This window comes from Cnephaeus nilssonii, assembly GCF_951640355.1.
Source record: "Cnephaeus nilssonii genome assembly, chromosome: 2".
Lineage (NCBI taxonomy): Eukaryota > Metazoa > Chordata > Mammalia > Chiroptera > Vespertilionidae > Cnephaeus > Cnephaeus nilssonii.
The window spans coordinates 70,112,658-70,133,060 of record NC_137073.1 but is presented as its reverse complement, the minus strand read 5'-3'; the positions used below and the strand labels follow the sequence as shown (position 1 = coordinate 70,133,060).

At 33.9% G+C, this 20,403-nt stretch overlaps 1 protein-coding gene across 1 annotated transcript; it reads right to left on the bottom strand.

The window, feature by feature from the left end:
* Window positions 1-976: 976 nt before the first annotated feature.
* Window positions 977-20,399, bottom strand: TMEM167A (transmembrane protein 167A). The gene is made up of 4 exons (XM_079795395.1): window positions 20,319-20,399; window positions 10,673-10,782; window positions 6,995-7,029; window positions 977-1,932 (listed from the first exon to the last, which is right to left on the bottom strand). The coding sequence occupies exons 1-4, from the start codon at window positions 20,319-20,321 to the stop codon at window positions 1,862-1,864; spliced, it is 219 nt and encodes a 72-aa protein (XP_079651521.1). The 5' UTR covers window positions 20,322-20,399; the 3' UTR covers window positions 977-1,861.
* Between the last annotated feature and the right edge of the window lie 4 nt (window positions 20,400-20,403).

Here is a 20,403-nt window from a genome sequence, read left to right as displayed (position 1 = left end):
AGTGGTAAATCTTCGAAAACAATAAAGAAAATGCTAATTGCCTTTATTCATAGAATCCTGTGTCTTTCCCCCACCTCCCAAAGAGCTTTTGTCTCAAAAGGTCAGAATGGCTGGGATCAGAAATAAGCTGCCTCCCACTCTGTTCAGAATCTATACAGAGTTCAAATTTTTATATATTACCACAAATTTTCCAAAGAAAATTGCTTCCTCTATCTTCCACCTACATCCTCCAAAATGCCAAATTAAAGAAATGTCTTAGAATTGATTATCTAGAATATTCGTCCTTTTTTTTTGTATTATATTCATGTAACATATGAAAAGTTAGTTGACATAGCTTCTGGAAAGTCTAATTGGCAGCAGAATTGGACAACAGATGGCTACTAAGAAACCAGACCCAGAAAGGTGCCTTACTCTGCATGTATATGCTGACAAGAGAGTACTATTCTGAGGATACCCTGAAAATCCTTGACCTAATGCAAAGCCCAACAGAAAGTTCAGAGCAGGAACAATTATCATAGCCTGATTCTCTATCTAAAGCAAAATATAACACTTTAAACCAGCTTTAGATAGGCCAAAAATATAAAATAAATATATTGTCAGCTTACAAGCAGCTTTTATCTTTTGAAAAAAGAAGAAAAAGAAAAAGCTGGCAACATATACCCAGCTTTTCTTAGATGTTTCCTAGAATTCTTTCCAAGTAGTTTAATTTTTAAGAAGAGGTGGCTTTCAGATCTATATCTTCTTTCTGTATAAAGAGCTACTAGCAGACTCATTTTAAAATAATTCTTTTCTTTAAATTTTTTTTTCCTTTTTACACCTTTATAGGGATTAGCTGAGAACAATAACTAATTAATACTATATATAATGGGCAATTTCTAGCTAAGATGGTCCACGGATCAGTAGATTTGAAAACTATTAATCATCACCTATTAAGTTACATAAGAGATTCCAGTTCAAGTTGACAGACAAACATAAATCTGATTCAAAGTGCTGTATTAAAAAACAACAAAAATACAGTTTGCATTTTAGGGTAATTAAAGTAAGTGGAGACCTGACTCTACACAATACAGGATTATCATTTTGTAATTGTTCTATTTTATTATTTTTATTCTAAAAATGTAGTTTTACTTAGAGAATGACAGCTGGTCAAATTTATACTTAAGACATTTATCCATACTTAACCAGAGAGGCTGCAGAAGCGACTACACCAATCAGCTATTCTAAATCCAAATATGTTAAATATGAACACTTTCTCAATACTACTCAAGTCACATCTCATTTATCTTTCTCCTTAGAACTGCATAGGCTTATTTTAAATAGTTTTAAAACCTGCTATAAACTACGGAGTTCGTTAAGAGTAGAGGTACTCTGGTTAATGCTCAAAATGGTGTGGCCAGAGGTAAAGCAAGTATTATTAAGTATGAATGCAACCCTTAGCAACACAAATTGAACCCTTTTTTCCCCCAATAAAAAAGCTAGTTCAATATACGGTCTCATTCTATAAAGATATGTCACTTCCAAGTCACAGTGAAAGGAACTTGAATAATTTACCAAATTTTTCTACTATGTGCCTTAGAGATACCTCACTAAAAACTGGTATTGGACACAACGAAATGACAATTGCAGAATGTAATATTGTAGTGACAGTACTGAGATTGATTGCTACAAACTCTTTGAGTATTAAATGATTACAACTTAATTATATAGAACATTGGTCCAATACAAAATAGAGAACAGCAGCTGGGAATTTATCTCATTCAATGTTGAAACAAACTTATACATTCTTTGCATTATTTTCTGCAGGTCAGTCCCATTTTTATATTGAAATCTGATGGCAATTAAATTCAGGTATTTTTCCAAGCTACTGCATGAATAGGATGCTGAAGGCCATCACTATACAGCATACAGCAACATAAGGACTCTTCCGTTCACCTGTTGGAAACAAGGGAGATATTCACGTTGATTGAGTAGCTAACAGATATGATTCGGTTATTACTTACTATTGGAGAAGAGTAGATAAGAATCAAGATAAAGTTGTTATGAAGTCCATATATTTTGAGGGTGGGGTGGGGAAAACAAGAACTAGATGTAATATTAAAGCAAGTATAGTCCAGCCGGTATGACTCAGTGGTTGAGCATCAACCCATGAACCAGGAGGTCACCAGTTCAATTCCCAGTCAGGGAACATGCCTGAGGTTGCAGCTCGATCCCTGGTGGGGGCCATGCAGGAAGCAGCCAATTGATGTTTCTCTATCTCACTCTCTCTCCCCCCACCTCTTTAAAATCAATAAAAACATTAGAAAAAAGTACAATACAGAATGCACTAAACTATATCAATTTATTTCTAAGAGCACCTCCTTTTCACTTGTTTAGAAAATCCTCAATGCACCATTCCTGTGCCACTGAGTAAACCCAGATATTAAAAAAATACAACACAGAATATAGGATAGAGATCCAAGAGAAATGATTTCTTCTCAATTAAGGCCAAATAAATATTGCTTAATTTTTTCTGCAGAAAGGGAAACTTCCATAAAAAAAAAAATTCAACATACTAATTTCAGCTATATTTCTTCCTCACTGGTAGCAATTAGTGACACTTTTAAAAGGAAAAAGAAGCATTTGTGGAGGAAAATGAACAGAGGGTGATCAATAAAAATAATTTTAAGAATGGGCATAAAATAAGATGCTTAATAAAAAAAACCTATTCGAAATAACAATTTCTGAGATGATTTTCACATCCAACTTTTTATATTTTTTTTATAGTTATGATTACTCCGGGTCAGAACTTTAGAACTTAAAACAACCACTTCAGTATGAGTTGATTTTTACATGTGTTTAAGGACTGTTTATACTAGGGTGACTTTCCTTTGCATGAAATAGACCTGGAGTTGGCTTGTGAAATGGTGTTGCGAACAGAGATTTGTGATCGTGAGTTAACTTAAATTCATCTTATTCTTTCCTGTTTCTTTAGCAATTGCAAGGCTGTACAATTTCACAAAGCACCAGGAATTTATGTGCTGCCTTGAGGACACATAAGAAAGAGTGATGTGCTACTTCTCGAAATGATCCTGGGTTTGTACCGGGACCCTCTAGTAGGTATGATTTATACATCGCTCACTTGTGTTTTTCTATGATGTTTAAAACCAGCACTTTTCTAGTAACTAGGATCCTTATTTCATTTAGCAAGGTCAGTTAACAACCTCAGAAAAACATCAAATTTGACCACACTTATCTAACTTAAATCCTCAATTGAGCTCACATAGTCTTATTGTTAGTGAGTGTACATCTTTGTGTCTGCTCAATGCCAATATTCATAAAAGATATTACACACATCAAACAAATAAAATAAACATTTGGTGTTTTTCTGAAAGTGTTTTTCTATCCATAGACATTTAATGGACTGCTTCCAGCTAAAGGAAAATCTAGAAAGTGAGAGAACAGTGTTTTCACAATACCACTACCTCAACTAGAAAAAAAAAAATATTTTAAAACTAAAAATCTCCTTGGGTTATCATTTTTAAGCAATGCTGATTTCTTTGGTGGTAAAAAAACCAAACACCTTGTTATTAAACAAAATTAAAAACCACACAAACTCATTCCAACATAAATTTCAGGTAGATTCCTTAAGTAAGCCTGTTACCCTTCTTGGGGCTAGAAACTCTCATTGTCCAATAGTCTTATTAAACACCCAAAAGAGAAATTAATATTGTCCTAAATTTTCCATCTGCTGGAAATTAATTTTTGAGGAAGTTCTCTTCCTCATTCTCCAACTTAGAATGCTATAATTTACATATGGGTTTCATTTTCCTGTTTTTAATTTTCTTAAAAGAGATTGCCATGTGGTAGAGTTAAATATCTTTGGTTGAACTTGGGTAAGAATGTTACTTCTTGTCTGGTCTTGGTTCTGTATACGTGAATGTGAAACAGTTGCTGTAATGTGATGTGTAACATAAGATCATTTGGCTGGGTCTTTTCCCATTAAAATTGCATCCTTTCCTTGTGGATATATTCTGTGTCAAGATAAGAGGAGCATGTGTTTGAGAAAGCAGCATATCAGCATCAACATTTTTTAAGTTTCTTTGCCAAAATGAAAAGCTAATGCATTTATAGAATTGGCAAGAAGTAATACTTTAACTGAACTCTTTAACCTATGAGAGCCATGTAATTGAGAGGAAAATAAAAATAAATGAGCAATCAAAAAAGAAAAGGCAGTTTATAGATATAAAAATAGATGAGACTACAGGAAAGCATTAAGCTACAAACTGAATGTCCTAAATTTTTAGCTATATTTTCAAGTAATAATTGTGAGCAAAGGAGTTACCTGGGTTGACTAATGAATGAAGCTGTACTTCTATACTTTATTACATAAAATGAATTTAAAATACCTTAATATTTTATTTCTAAACTAGAAACTTAATGATAATACTGAGATGAAAGCTCAGCCTCCTAACTCCATACTTTATTTATTTTTACCAATGAATATTCAGAATTACTTTAATACAGTGACATTCTCTCTATTTTCTCAAACTGTCTTGCTCCTCCATTATGTTCTCTCTTTGAAGTTTACTTGAAATACTCTTACCACTCTGTTCCTTGACAATATTATTTCTTCTTCTGGGTGATTTGGCTCTGAAGCAAACAGTTTGGTTTATATATATTTACATTTACCATTAGCTATCAGCATTAGCCATTGATGGTGCTATTGTCTCTCTTTATCTCTCTCTTTTGGTTATTTTTGAAGTGCTTAATATTTCTTCTACTATTTCAGGGCTTGCAGCTGTTGAGCACGACTGAATGCCAGATAAGTCTGTACTACAAAGCTCTGTAAATCTAGGTTGGGTATTCTCGACTTCAGCACTATTGACATTTTGGGCTAGTTCTGTTGACAGGGGCTGTCCTATGCATCATACGATGGTTAGCAAATTCCTGACCTATACCCAGTATATGTAACCCCACTCTAGTTGTGACAATCTGAAACATCTCCAGACATTGTCAAATGTTCCCTGATTGACAACCACTTATCTAGGCTATGTCTGTGCTTTATCAATCTGAGGTCAATATTTCTTACCAAAAACAGATTCTCATGTCTATCACTGTTTAAGAGAGAATAAAGCCCAACAAAGAACACTGACGAACAGTGTAAAATGTTAAAAGCACAACGAATTCTCTGAATTTTAAATTCAGAGAACTTAAAATTTAAAATGTCTGTTTCAATAGTCAACATATTAGAATGCGGGCTTTGAAAGAGGTACTTCTCTGTGAAGCTCTTTGTGCTTTTACTAACATTTTCTACAGGAAGAAACCTAAAAGGCCAAGGAAATGTATAATCTCGTTATAACAGATTTTTTTTTTTAAAGGACTCTAGATAATTTAGTATTATACTTATAACTTCCACTGTGAATAGGTTTTGCCTATCATTAAAAGTTCAAGGGAGGAAAGTTGCTCTTTCAAAATTATTTCAATGTTAACATCATATGGATCTTGGAAGATGCTTTAAAAATTTTTGAAACTCCTACAATTAATTTTTAGCCCTTACTGAGAATAGGTTATATCTATAATTATCTTTAGATACATTACATCAATTTTCAGGTCTTCTTTAAAAAAATTGTAAATATTTTAAGAATTCAGTTTATGTTTTTCAGTGTTTAATTTTGTTTCCAATTATGGACCATCTTCTAAAACTTTCACATCTCTGAAAAGTGACAATCAAAATAAAACATAGTACTTTAAAGGGAGCACAGCTTATATAAAGGAGATGATTCTTACATTTTCCATATTATTTAAAGGAATTAGTTTAGGGCAGTGGTCGGCAAACCGCGGCTCGCGAGCCACATGTGGCTCTTTGGCCCCTTGAGTGTTCTAACGCCACTTTTCAAAATAGACTCACCCAGGCCGAAAACCGACTTCTGCACATGGGCCACGAAGTTTCAATCGCACTGTACGTGCGCGCCCGCACGTGGTATTTTGTGGAAGAGGCACACTCAAGGGGCCAAAGAACCGCATGTGGCTCGCGAGCCGTGGTTTGCCGACCACTGGTTTAGGGAATTCAGGCAGTTGTCAGATTGGCTATTTTCTTCATTACGAAAGCCTGACGGCCTTATGAAAAAAGTAGTATTGTATAAATTCAATGTTAGAAGAGAGTATAAAAATCATTTTGTTGAGGGAATCATATAATTTTAAAGAGGACAAGAAATAGTCATTTTTTCAGTCGAGGTGGTATAAGTACCAATGCCCCGAAGTAGTTGTTTTTGGAACAAGCCATGTTAAAACGGGTATAATCTATTATGCAAAATTACTGGTGAATTACAGCAATACAATACATTTTAATTCATTCATTACCAATCATTTGAGAGTCTACTATGTGATGCTGGACAATGTGCTAAATGTTACACAGATAGCTGAATAATACAAGAGTATATTATCATCTAAATATAAATACACTTAAGATGCTACTAATCTTATGAAAAGTTAAAAGATAACTACATTTATGTTAAATTTAGTCAATCATAATAAAGCTCAGCTATGCCCATGTGGGTTTAACAGAAAAAAGTTAATGTTTTCTAAAAGCAACAAATAATATTCTATGACTTAGCATAGGGCAATAAAATGATTATGTTTAGGTAGTTGCTCAGCAAGCCTTTTATTGATGGGAAAGTCATCCTCAGTTATCAAAATGGTACACATTATACAGAACAACATGCTTTCTACTATAGGCATATGTGCATAAAACTATACATATTTGTCTAAAATCTTCTCAAAACCAGGAATGCACAGTATTTATACCTGAATTTTAAGAGAGACTTTTCTCATATTCATGAGGGGAGAAAAAAACATAAGGAAAAGAATTCAGATAACTCCACAAACTTTTACAAAATTGCAGAAAATTAGGAACCCTGCACTTTAAAAACTGACATTTGATTTGTGTGAATAGTATATAAGTAAACTGGCCAACAATTTACTGCTGAAGAAAGGAAGATTATATGGAGACACTTACCAATTCTGGCACACTTCCAAAATATACCCAACAGTCTGCATTGAAGAAAAAAGAAAAAAGTAGCTACTGATTACTGGGAAAGATAAATCATTTTCTCAGTATTACAGAGAGAATTCATTATACTAGTATTTTAACTTCTGATGCTTTGATTCCAAACTGAAATTTGTTGATATTAAGTCACTTATGTAGGGAAGTAGAATACAATAACTTAACCACTATTAATGTATATAAACTTACTAACTGGAATGCATGTGGTGTCCTAGATTAAACCTATGGTACATTAATGCAAAAGTGGCAAAAATTTGCACAAGGGCTTACTATTTTGTCTTTTAAAATGCAGCTCTATAATTAAATAATTTACAACCATGAGCTCCAGAGATAGCATCTATAAAACTATAACATTCAACAAAGAAGAATACAAAAATATGTGCCTATTTTTTCAATGTGAGTAGAAAATCCCACTTTAGGGACACAGTATATGAGTTAATTAAATATGGCATTTAAAACACTTTCTGGAAATAAAGAGAATGAAAATGAAGATGTCCATTTCAATTCTACAAATGAATATATTATGATTAAATACATATTATATGTATGTATATATTACTTATTTGACATATAAAAAGTACCAATGCAAAAAAAAACAACAATCAAAGACATTCAATGAATAGAGATATCAGAAAAAATAAAAACACTGTAGATAACTATTTTGTTGGTCTGACAGAATAATTAATGGTGCTGTGCATGGTTACAAGTTAAGATAAATTAAAATTACTTATTATAGTAAGTTAGGATCAGTGTAACAAAATCATGATACTTAAGAGTCTCATGCTCTACCGACTGAGCTAGCCGGGCACTTCATGATACTTAAATTCCAGGGAAATTTATATTACACTCTTTTTGCCCAAAGAGATGTCTGGCTAATGAATCATTCATTATATTAGAATGATTAAGACTGAAAGAAAATACTGGTTCAATTAAGTTCTAAATAGGTTCTTCCTCCTCTGAAGTATAATAGCTTCCTGACCTCAAAGCAAAGTCTCTTACTTCAGATTAAATGGAATGGGTAAAAATAAAAGTTATTTTGAAGGATGGACATTCTGACAGGTGAAACAATTTTACTATAACAATAAAAGGACAAAAACTATATATACTCTTGAATGAAAGTAATGACGGATAATAAAAGGGCCAGATTGTGCCTACATTTAATCCTACTTAACTGGTTGCTTAACTGTGATTAAGTTGAGCCATTTATCTCTTTAATAGCATTCAGCACTCAATAGGGTTGTTAAAAGGATTAAGTTTTTACATAGCAAGTCTTTAGAACAGTGACCATGTGCTGTGTTCAATAATACAGAGGCTGCTAAAGGCACATGTGACAATAACTCCAGGTATCACTTAAAATCAGGTTGTATTTCATAAAAAATGGAAGACAATTGGTTAGTGATCTGTAATGCCATGGTTCCCTGATTCTAAAAACCTATTGATTATAATATACACTATTGATTTAAAGCTACTCTGCTTGTGGGACTCAGGCAGCATACCTGGAGCTCCTCCATGGGAAGCTTAAAGTCTCACAGAACATAGTCTGAAACCATATGATCAGATATAATATTCTATTAAGTATCATCAGAAATTTGTACAGCACAGTTGACATATTAAAGCTATTCAAATAAAATAAAAATTCCCAACTTGGCCACTGAGAGATGTACCACTGCCACTTTGGCCTTTATTAGACATATTTCCTTCTTAGACATATTTCTGTATTATTCCAAATGCTATTCATTAAAACACAGGAATTTAATAGATGGTAAAAACCCATACAATTATGCTGCTTAGTTTCTATGGCTATGAGCCCATAAGTATACCTTCTGATAAAGCTATCAGGTCTATGAAAATAGGAAACAAGACAAAATAGCAAGCTTTTTCTGCTGTTTTTTATTTCTGTTATTGTTATTTCCAGCAATGAAGTCATCAAGAACTAGCTATATGCAATCGACCTAGACCCTCAACTTAAGCATGGAATACTCACTGTAAAGATATGTATTGCAACTAAAAAAGACAATGGTGTATAATTTTTTTCTGCAGAAAATATTTCTTATAAACAAATCAAAATAAAATGGGACTTAATATTTATATAGAAACAATTTTTTTTTTAAAAAAGCTTTCAAAGAGTTGACTATCAACATAAACTTTAAAATGTAAAAATAGGTATGTTTTTTCTTAGGTCTTTTATGTAGGAGAAATATACTACTGCTCAACCTCTCCTGTAAGGTTGGCAGCCCTGAGAACTCCTTTCATGTAGCATGTTATGGAGGTATTCCTGCTCCCAAAGGAATGAGGAGCAGACATATTTCCACATGCAATCTACTTTCTTCATAATAGCATCAACATATTCTATTCTACTACTATGTGATTATTCTTAAATGAAACGAACACTTAAAAGTATCTTATTAGATAGAAGTTAGCATTATATTAGAAATCCAAACAATGGATCAATGAGAATGTTTACTGGTTTGTACTATATGCTTTAACTATAAGTTAATAGTTGGGATAACAGAGGAAGGGAAGGAGGAAATAAAACTGGTTGGGTAAAAAGACTTCACAAGCAAGAAAGAAACAAATACAATTAAGCAATTTCAACAAATGGACAAAGTATTAAATTGAGTGCTGAAGACGAAGTGCAATAGTTTAGAAAAAAAGGAATAACAAAAAGACAATGTCTACAAAGGAAGTGGGGCATGGTCATAAAAACTGATGGACAAATAGCATCTGTTTTCAACTTCAGTAAATTAAATAAAATCCCTCAGGCCAACAAAGACAGATTATCAATTTATTAGAACAGGACTAATGATTTTCAATATTCAAACTGGTTAGAGCTCTATTTTTTTTCTTTACAAATGTTCAAACAACCCTAGTAAATAAAAAGGAAGGGTTAAAAAAAAACACAAATAATTTAGAGAATGGGATGTTTGGATTGTTAGTTATGACTCCAAAGATAGAATAGATTGAAGGAAAGAGAGCAGAAATTATTACTCTCATGGTTGAATATCTACCACCTAGCCTTTTGTAGAAGTTTTTATTAGTGGAAGAGAAGTATTTGACCTTGCAGGATCCTAATTTGGCCTTTGTCTTATCTTCCTGTTAAAAAACAAAAAAAGGTGCTGGAGATAATTATTCCTATGTGATAATGAATCTAATAATTAACAGGAATGTGACATGTCCAAGAATGTTTAAGTAAATAAATTTCTTCAAAGATGTTTATTTTATGATATAGACAGGGAGTACATGTGATTAGAGCAGTCTTAGACTGGAGAATGTCTATATTATTATTTTTATAGAAAGTATGCTTACAAACTTTAATACTTTCAAAATGTGATAACCAATTTTACTAATTATTCTATATACTTAATCCCAGAAAAAAATCTGTTGCATCTTTTTAAATATACATATTTTTCATTCTAATAAATTTCAGGTCACTTCTGATATTTATCTTTTTATTTAATAAGATTCTGTGAATATAGTTTGATTTTTAAAACAGAGGAAGAAAATAAGGTAAAAAGTTATTACAAAACTAAGCTACATATAGAAATTAAATTGTTTAATGACGTTTAGAGTAATTTACATTCAATATCTATAAGAATTAATTTGGGTGATTAGACATCATTAGTAACATACCCAGTTTTATTTCTGTCCAGGAGGCTGGGTGCCAAGGATCGGATATAAGCACAGGTACATATAAGCAGCAAGATTACAGTCAACAGACTCTGAAAATTGAAAATGGCAGACTAAAAAGAGAAAAAGAAAAATTAATATTAAAAGAAAAACTGCATAGGCAAAATATGCCTGACAAGTCCATATAAAGAATCATATTTTTTCTTAAAAAAGCCAAACAGAAAAACATATGAGAACATTAAAACCAAAATAATAAGGTATTCCGAGAGTGTACTTTCTTCTTTAGTCTTTGGGCTAAGGAATGGAGAATATGTAACAAAAATTCTAAATTCAACAACTTTAAAAACACTACAAAAAAAAAGGTCACAAATCCAAAATAGCTCATCAAAGCTGAATCAATATGTAATTAATACAGATGTTCTGGAGGCCCAGACTACATGTAGGACAAAGAGTCTCCAAGCTCTACCAGTAAGTAGCTGGCTACATGACCTCAACTGAATCGCTAGACTCTAAGTCTCTGTTTCACATTTGTAAAACTGAGTAGAGAGTGGGGAGATAGACTAAATGTTGGCTAAAGTTTCTTTCAATTCTGAAATTCTTTTAGGATAAGGATAATTTAAATTTAAGCAATTACGCACCGATTCATACTATGTTATTTGCTTTTGGTGAAAGAAAAGCACTTGATCATTCACTGCTGAATGTTTAAAAGTTATCCAATAAAAATAACACAGGAAATCTTAAGTTTCCAGTCATAGTAAAAGAAAGGTAGACTCGCTCTATTCAAAATTAAGCTCAAGCATTATCTTTTCCAGGAAATCTTGAACTCATCTGCTTCCCCTCTCCTATTTCATATAGAATTCTCCTTTCTGTTCCCATAGCAAACTGACATACATTCATTATAATACTGGACGGACCCTGAAGAGTAGACATTGTCTTATCAGACTCAATCTCTAGCACCTAACACACATTAGGAACCAAATAAGGGATGGCTGAATAAATAAAAAGTGCACAAATGCTACTGTATATATAATAAGCCCAAAAGAATCTAGTGAAAAACAATTACAGACCATAAAGGAATTACATATAAGGTGGCTGGGTACATAATTAAAATATTTAAATCAATAGGCTTCATGATTATATCATCAACCAGTTAAAAGATATAAAAGAAAAAAAAAGATTTCATGTACAATAGCAAAATATCTAGGAATAAGCTTAATATGAAATGTGCAAGATTGGCATCAAAGAACAAAATTGACAAAACCATAAAACATAACGAAGAACACAGAAGTAGAATGAAGTGCTATACCTGGTTCTTATACTAGAAGGCAACATCGTAAAATTAATCTGTAAATTTAAAGTGAACTTAATATTAACAAGTTATTTTTGAAATAGAGATAATTGACTTTGAAGTTCACATGGGGATAAAAAGGCCAGAATTCTAAAAAAAGGAACTAGCCCTGTCAAAAATTGTCATATACTTTTAACTTTTTATTCATTTTTAGAATATTTATAAACTATTCAAAACATTTTAAAAAAACGATACATGTTATTTACCAATATCCTTAAGGGCAAAAAATGCTTCCATACAATGCTAAGTGGTAGGAAAAGCAGCATGCACGATTTCACAATCATATCTTTAGCTATGGAAAGCTTTATTCTAAAGTATAATGCAGTGATTATCTCTGCAAGGTTTTTAACCTACTTCTCAACTTTTTTGGATTTCTCAAATTTTCTAAGTGTTACGGTCTGAAAAAGATAAAAATCTTTTGTATTATTTTAACAGTTATTTTTATATGGAAATAATTTTTTCATAGATAAAGCAAGAGTAAATTTAAATATGCCTTGGTTTTAATTCAATTGGATTTTAATTTTGCATCGGTGAAGACAAGTGATATACATTTTATAACTTAAACAGAGTTAATGGATGAACTCAGGATCAATTTTAAATAGAAAACAATAAGTATCTCACAATGCTTACCTTCCAAAGGTCATATTTTGAACATGTATATTGAACATATATATCAGTATTTTGATAAATATACTATTTGATAATAACTTCATGAAATATATTTCCTTCCAGCCAACATAACTAAACATATATTTAGTATCTACTCTGGGATATAAGGCTAGATATGGGATTAAAAAGTACATAGCATGATTCTTTTCCTCCAGGACTTTACAACAATTGATCTTCACTGAGTGCTTATTTTAGATTATCTTATTTATCCTCATATATATGTTATTAATACCCTTATTTTATACATTTTAACTGAGGTATACAGCAGTTATAATAGTTAGGACATATGTTTTCAAAACTAAATAGCAATTCGCTGTAGCATATGTGACTACTGAGCCACGCTGACAAAAAAAGTGCTGTTTTCATAAAGGAAAGTCAGGAAAAGCCTCAAGGAGAAAGCAGGAACTGAATCAAGCCTTGAAAGAGCATAATCAGATGGGCAAAGAACAGAGAGCAGGCTCCAGAAGAGACCAAACTATGTAAAGCATTCCACAGAATCAGAAATTTGCATGTTCAGGGAATAATGTGCAGATTTATTGTATTAAGCAAAGGATTTATGTAGTAAAGTGGCTGGAAAATAAATTTGCAAAGGAGCTTTATCATCTTCCTTAATGGAGTACCTAAATTCATGATTTTGCAATGTATATTTTTTCCTTCCCTGAATGTCTTGTTAAAGAAACATGCTTAAATGATATGCTGTCTGGGATTGGTTTCTAAGTAAATCCAGTGTGTGTGGTGGAAGGTGTAGGGTTGATGAAATGCTGAGTACATGAGGTTTCATTGGGCTCTTCTTTCTACCTTTGTATGTTTGAATTTTTCATAATAAAAGATTTTGAGGCACTTAGAAACATGACTATTATTAAAGAAGTGGGGTGTGTCATACATTTGTATGTTAAACCATTTACAAATGAAAATCATTTACAAGTACGCAATATATAATACATACAACTTTGTTCCTGGGGTTTATAAAACCTCAAATTTAAACAAATAATCTTAGGTGGTAAAGTCTTTGAGATGTACTCAGATTGGTTTAAAGAGTGTTTCAACTTCTAGACATCAATGTACCATTGCTTAGCCTACCTAAGCAGTCCTCTTAATGCTTAGCATCTGTTGGCCACTGATATAAAATTTTAGTCTCAGGGTTAAAGGAAACAGATGTTCCTGTTCTGTAGAAAATTAATTGGGATTTTAAAAAGGGAAGTGTTAGTAAAGAAAAGGGAAGAAGCTAAGAAAAAATAAAGCATATCTGATCACAAAATAGAGGGAAAGATGATAAGGTGGTAAAGGAAGTAAAATTCATTTACTGTGTTTAATTTTTTTCAGATCTTTTAAATCATGACATCTTTTTCAAGGTATTCTGCATTTTCGCACATTTCCATCTAGTTTTGCCTGCCTGATGAACTGACTGAAACTGGTCTCAACTCAAGAGGTATCTCCTCTGTGAAATCTTTCCTGTCCCCTCTCCACACCAAGCAGTCAGGATCTTTGACGTGTTACACACATAGATGCCTATGACAGTGCCCATCAAACTGTACTGCAATTGTATCCTTTATTTTATTGGGATTTTTATCAACCCCGGTGACTATTTAAAAAAATAGTGCACAGTAGTCACTGAAAAATGCTGAATGAACAGGAACTTGTAAACAATCACAAATAATATCATTTTAACAAATGCAAGAGCATACTTAAGATTCCAAATTAACAATGCACATTATTACAAAAAAGTGTAGATCAGACTGCTGAATATTGTTTACTTAAGAGAAACCTCCACATATTCCTTTGCATTTATATTTACTTGTCACTGATACTTGGAAAATCCAGAAGGAAGAAGCAAATATCCTTATGTTTATGTTAAGGGCATAGGCTGTAGGGTAAAAAATAAAGGCCTGAGGTAATTTCCTTTCAATATTTAAATCTTTTTATATCACAAACTGGAATTCAGAGAAAGTTCTAGCAGGCAGCCAGTCTTAAGGTGCTTGCATATGGGACAACGTGTCTTCTTCTGATTCACCTAAGAGGTCTGGATGATTAAGTGGGCAAGCTGGCTGGCAGAAAATTCTAGAACCTCAAAGAATTCTCCAATCTCAGGTTTACCTAGCCTTCCATGAGGACACCCTGTGACAATGGCAGGGGGTTATACAATGGCATGCTATCCAGCTTAATAAATAATAGCTACATGAATTAAACACTAAATAATGCACATTGGAACTAAGGAGTTATATAAACTTGTTCCTTCTGGAGGCTCTAGGGAAGAATCTATTTTCTTGCCTTTTCTAGCTTCTAGAGGCTGCACGTATTCCTTGGCTAGTGACCCCGACTTCTAGTCACTTTTTGTGTGACTCATGTCCCTCCTGCCTCCTTCTTACAAGTATCCTTGTGATTAAATCATCCCTTCCCTCGCCCCATAATTCAAGATACTCATCCCATTCCAAAATTCTTAATCAAATATGCAAAGTTCCTTTTGCCAAATAAGATAACATATTTGCAAGGTTTTCTTTTGTTTGTGTGTGGGGGCATTCTGTTGACCACACCTACAAATGCTTCCTTTTTATGAGGGATCCAATAACATTTCCTAGACTCAGGGCTGCTTGGGTACCTGGATCACAAAAAAACCTCAAATACAGTCAAAATGGTAACCCTTGACTTTTGACCATTACTCTCATAGTTGTGCTTCTAAAAAAATCATAATGGGAGATCTCCAACTATTTTTCTCCAAAGGTCCCTTTTATTATCCCTCCATACTCCAGACCTATCACACTATGCATAACTAATCAGAGCTTCTAAAATACTTCAAATAATAAGTGTTATTGTACTAAATTAACTTATCTAAACCAGAAGGAAATCAACTTGATGAGACAGTTACTTTGTATAATCTCTTTAAAGTAAATCATGACTTTTCAGTCCATTTGAAATAATGAAAATAATATAGATTTTCATTTGGCCACCACTACAGTGCATGAAATCATTTATCAATGAACAGACAGAGATTGGTCAATGCAAAGCTTAATGTCCAAACACGAAATTATTTGCAATGTTGATACATCTTTCTAAAATTCGCTATACTGAAGTCAGCAATACCTATTTCAGATTCTGTTTTGGTCATTTTATCTATGCGGATATAATTTCTTATTTTTGGAATCATTCTTGAATGTTAATGCTGACTGGTCATGAGACAACGCGTGTCTGCACTTACACACAAGTCGTCTACTGAAAGATCAGCAAGGTGTTAAAACTAGTCACTGAGTTTGAATATAAGGACAAGAATTCAATATAAAGTTTTGTTTTTAGATGTATAAATAAAAATACTTCTAAGTAAAAGAAATCATTCAAAACATTAGGAACAGAGGAAAAGATCCAGCAGTTTAAAGGTTCAAATAAAGAAACAATGAGAAAAGCAGCAGAAATATGCATATTAATATGCTAAACAGTGATTTCTCAGACAGTGCTCAATGACTGGTTGCTAACCATAAGACTTTAACTAAGCCTATAGTATTTTCATTAGTCCTGGATCACTTAGGCTACAAGTAGCTTATTTCTTTATTTTTAAGATTATTAAAATAAATTGTTTAATCATTTTATTAATTAAGGGCCTTCTTTATGCTTAACACTGTCTAGAAGCTTTAAATGTTAACTGTTTCCTATGTGGAAAACACATTTTTATTAATCTATTTAATTCTGCCAGTTTAACTAAAATTCACTTTAATCAAGAACTGAACACCAAAGATTTAAATTAAAAAAACTCCAAATAGTAGCAATTTTACTTACTTTAATAACTACTGCTTTTACACAAAACTAAAGTCATTTATCCCTCTCTGGGGGTCGAAAGAAACCCACAGATGACATTCCTGACCTAATTGTGTTACAAAATTATACAGCACTGGAAAAGTGGGTCAGCACTTTATCATTTACAAATCTAGGTCAGGTCAGCATTTTTCAACTAGTTTGTACTTGTAAATTCATATGTACCACTATTATCTCTGAAAATGGAAAGCATGGAAATACAGGGATAAATGTAAGCCTGTATGTGAATGTGCAAACACATACACAAATACTCCATATACCTCAAATAACTGACTACAGGTGACTGAAAAGATTTTCACTAATACATAGAAATATTTAACATTTTCTTTTAGCATTGTTAGAACATTAAGGTCAAGCTTTGTTGCTTACTGTAAGGTAGCACTGATATCATACCAAATATACAAGCTATCTTAGTTTAATTTGAAACCCAGAAACCCAGGATTGCTTCATGCTTCAATGCTAAGGACACATTAGCTTCTCCGAGTACCTGTGGCTAGTAAACATTTGGATTATTTAATGAAATAATCCAAGTGTATAAATTTGTCCTTGGGTAAATCATCATCTCTAAACATCAGTTTAATTCCCTTTGTAAAGTGAGGAAGCTGGACTAAATAGCCATTTGATCTCACTGAATCTGTTTCAAAAGTATAGAGAGACTTTCTCCACTTACACTTTCCACTTAAAACTAATAACTTTCATTGCTACGCATAAAGCTACAGTCCAGATTAGAAGCACCCCAACTCTGTTCGCCACTGGCAACACCTTCAAAATTAGTTTCTTATTTACCCTTTCCTTTAACCTAACTACTATTATCAAGAGTTGAGGCATTCAATCATGTACTACCTGGATCACTGCTTTTGTTTCTAAACTGGTCTCCCAAATTTTAATCTTCCTTTATTTAAATATACCCTCTGTATTATTACCAGTTGGTTTTCTAAAATGCACACCATTTTTTTCCCTGCTCAAAGTCTTTACCAGATAAACAATGAAACATCATCAAAATATAAAGTCCTTAGTATGGCAAAAACCTCTTCAAGATCTGGCCCCAATCTTTCTAGTCTCATTTTTCATCATTTCAGTACTTAACTTCTATTGCTGCCAGTTTCCAAGCAACTATCCAACTGATGCCCTTTGGCTCCATAACTGCCACTTCCTTTATCTGTTATCTAAAGGATAGAGAACACTGTCCAGCTCCAGCTAATGATTCCTTAGGTAATCCCTAATCACTCTTGAACATATAGGTCAGAGCATTACCTCTCTGCAGCAGTTCCAGCCAGAATTACTCCTTTTTGTGTTTCATCAGAACTTTTGTGCTAACATTCTCTCTGCTATAAGATGAGGGAGAACATTTCACACCCTTTCTCTTATACTCAGTTTAAATATAAAATGTGGGCAAAAGCTCCCACTCTGTAGAGTTTGTGAGCATTAAATGAGAATATCTGTAAGTCACCTAATACATCAACAAATAAATGAAATGAAGATAAGCTTCCTTAGGTTAACCAAGAAAAGAATGGGAATTGGTAATGATTTTGACCATCTGGCTCAGTCTTTCCACTACAAGACTGTCTTTCTAAATATTAGCAGATACCACATGGAATTTACTTATTCAATAGACTTTTCCATTGGATTGTGAAGTCCTTGAATACACTGAGCATGTCTCACATGTCACTGTATTCCAAACCCTCATTCATTTGGTGTACTAACTTTAATTGACACTGTGATGTCAAGATTGAAAGGTCTAGTTTCTACTTCAAGAACTCTGCCAAAAGAGGGGAGAAATATAGGCAACACCTTTTTTGCTGCTTTTCGTGCGATAAGTGTTATGCTAGTGGGATACTGGAGATATATACGAGGACTCTGGATGCCCAAATGGATACCTAAAGCAGACAAAAATAGAAGGATAGGGAAGGCTTTTTAGGAACAGATGAAACTTGAAGTGAATCTTGAAAGATATAAAAATTTAGGGAGAACAAAGTATTCTAAAGTTCTAAAAAATATTAATTCTTAAGTGGTCTACTTATCACTGTTTAATGCTCTGATAGTTGTAAATTATTACTGTTGTTAAACATTTTATGGCCTTGAAAAGCATTTAAAAAAGAATTCATTAAAAAATGGTAACTCAGATTTAAGTCATTATCACTGGGTAACTTCATAAATATGCCAAGTTTAGGTGCAAACTCAATGCTGACACCCAAAGCTCATAGGAACAGAGCAGAAATGAAAAATTAATCACCTGGCAGTTGTTTCTATTATCCACCCATGTCTGATTGGAATATTACATATTAGTGACAAATAACTGAGACATTTCATCCTCTATTAGGTTGTTTCTATTAACAACAAATGAAGATTTCTGGCATCTAGACATTAAAATAAATTTAAGTTCTACTAGGTTGTGCAACCCCAAGCACATCAGTCTCCCTGTCCCTGACTTCCTTCATCTACTCAGAATTTGTTGTGGGCTTGAAATATGACAATGATTTTAAGCTTGAAATAAGACAATGCTTATAAACTTCTTGGAAGATATACAAGAATTAAGAGTAACAGTCTCTCTACTCTTTTTAAATTGAAGGAACCAAATCTAAGTTAAATGACAGCTCAGTAATGACACTTTCAGAACAAGTGTATCCATCCACCTTATCATTTGGTAGGTGGAGAAAGAAGCTGGACAGTATCCTTGTCCAAGGAAGGAGTAAGTTGGGACAAACTGCCATCTCCTCTATAAGTGAGTGGTGAACTTCTTCAGGGAAAAGACTATGACTTATGTCCTAGCTATAATTAAAGTAGCTAGCATAAAGCTGTAACAAGTAATACGTTTTCCATTAAATGTCTAAAGGTTTTCTGCTTGGGAACTTCTGGGAATACAAGCTTAGCAACTATTGTGGAAAAGCATTGGGCATTGTGGTTGCTTTTGACTCTATAATAAAAGGCAGGCATCCTTTCCCCAAAAATATGCTCATAACTGCAACAGTTGGCACATGGACTTCATAAATTCACCATGAGGGCATGAAGTAGAGGTTTTGGGCATTTCATCATAACAGGTAAAATGCCTCACTCAGACAGAGCTTGGGTGCTCGTCCTATTACTAATGATACTGAATCTGTCCTCTGTCCATGCTGGCTTTACTTCCTTTTTTCAGGCTGTAAATGTAAGCATTTCTTTTGCAAATTTTGTGACTTATTTCAAACTTTTCTAAGAGGCCCAAACTATCAGGCGAATCTGCAGTAACACAAAATAACATACAACCTTAACAACGTGATGGAAGGAGAGGAAGGCCTGAGGCCAGACACCAACTCCAAGTACATTAAGCTACCGGAAGAAAACCCATCTTTGCAGAAACCTCCAATCATTAAAACCTATAGTGTGTAAAGTAGCATCCTTAAGGTTTAGAGATTCAAGTAGGAGGGACCTGAAGGTCACTAATTCAACAGATAAAAATTAGGGTTGTGAAGTTGGACAACAATTAAAAAATAAAAAATCTGGATCAGGAGCACAGGGAAAGGAGAGCAAACTAATGTCTCCAAGGGTCAAAGACCTCCAAGAACCAAGCCAGCACATTTCTTCGAAAGAGATCAAGAAAGCGGCCTCTGAGAAAGGGAGGGGCTCCCGACCCCGGGGTCATACTCGGGTGGTCAGCCCCTGTGCTCCCGGGTTGGGCGTGCAGGAGCCACATGGCTCCCGGGCCCGTGCATCCTCCGAACCCCGGGAGAACTAGGTGGGTGACGAGGATCCCCGGCCCGCGCGCCCCGGGCCGCCTCCCAACCCTCGAGCCCTGGTTCGGGGCAACAGCCCCTCCAGAAAGCTCAACCGCGACCCCACAGCCCCCGTCCTTACCATAGTGAGGCCGGCGGAGCCCCAGCCACATCACCCTTCCGGGCCCAGGGCGGAAAAGGCGTGCTCGCTGCCTGCCGGTCTCGCT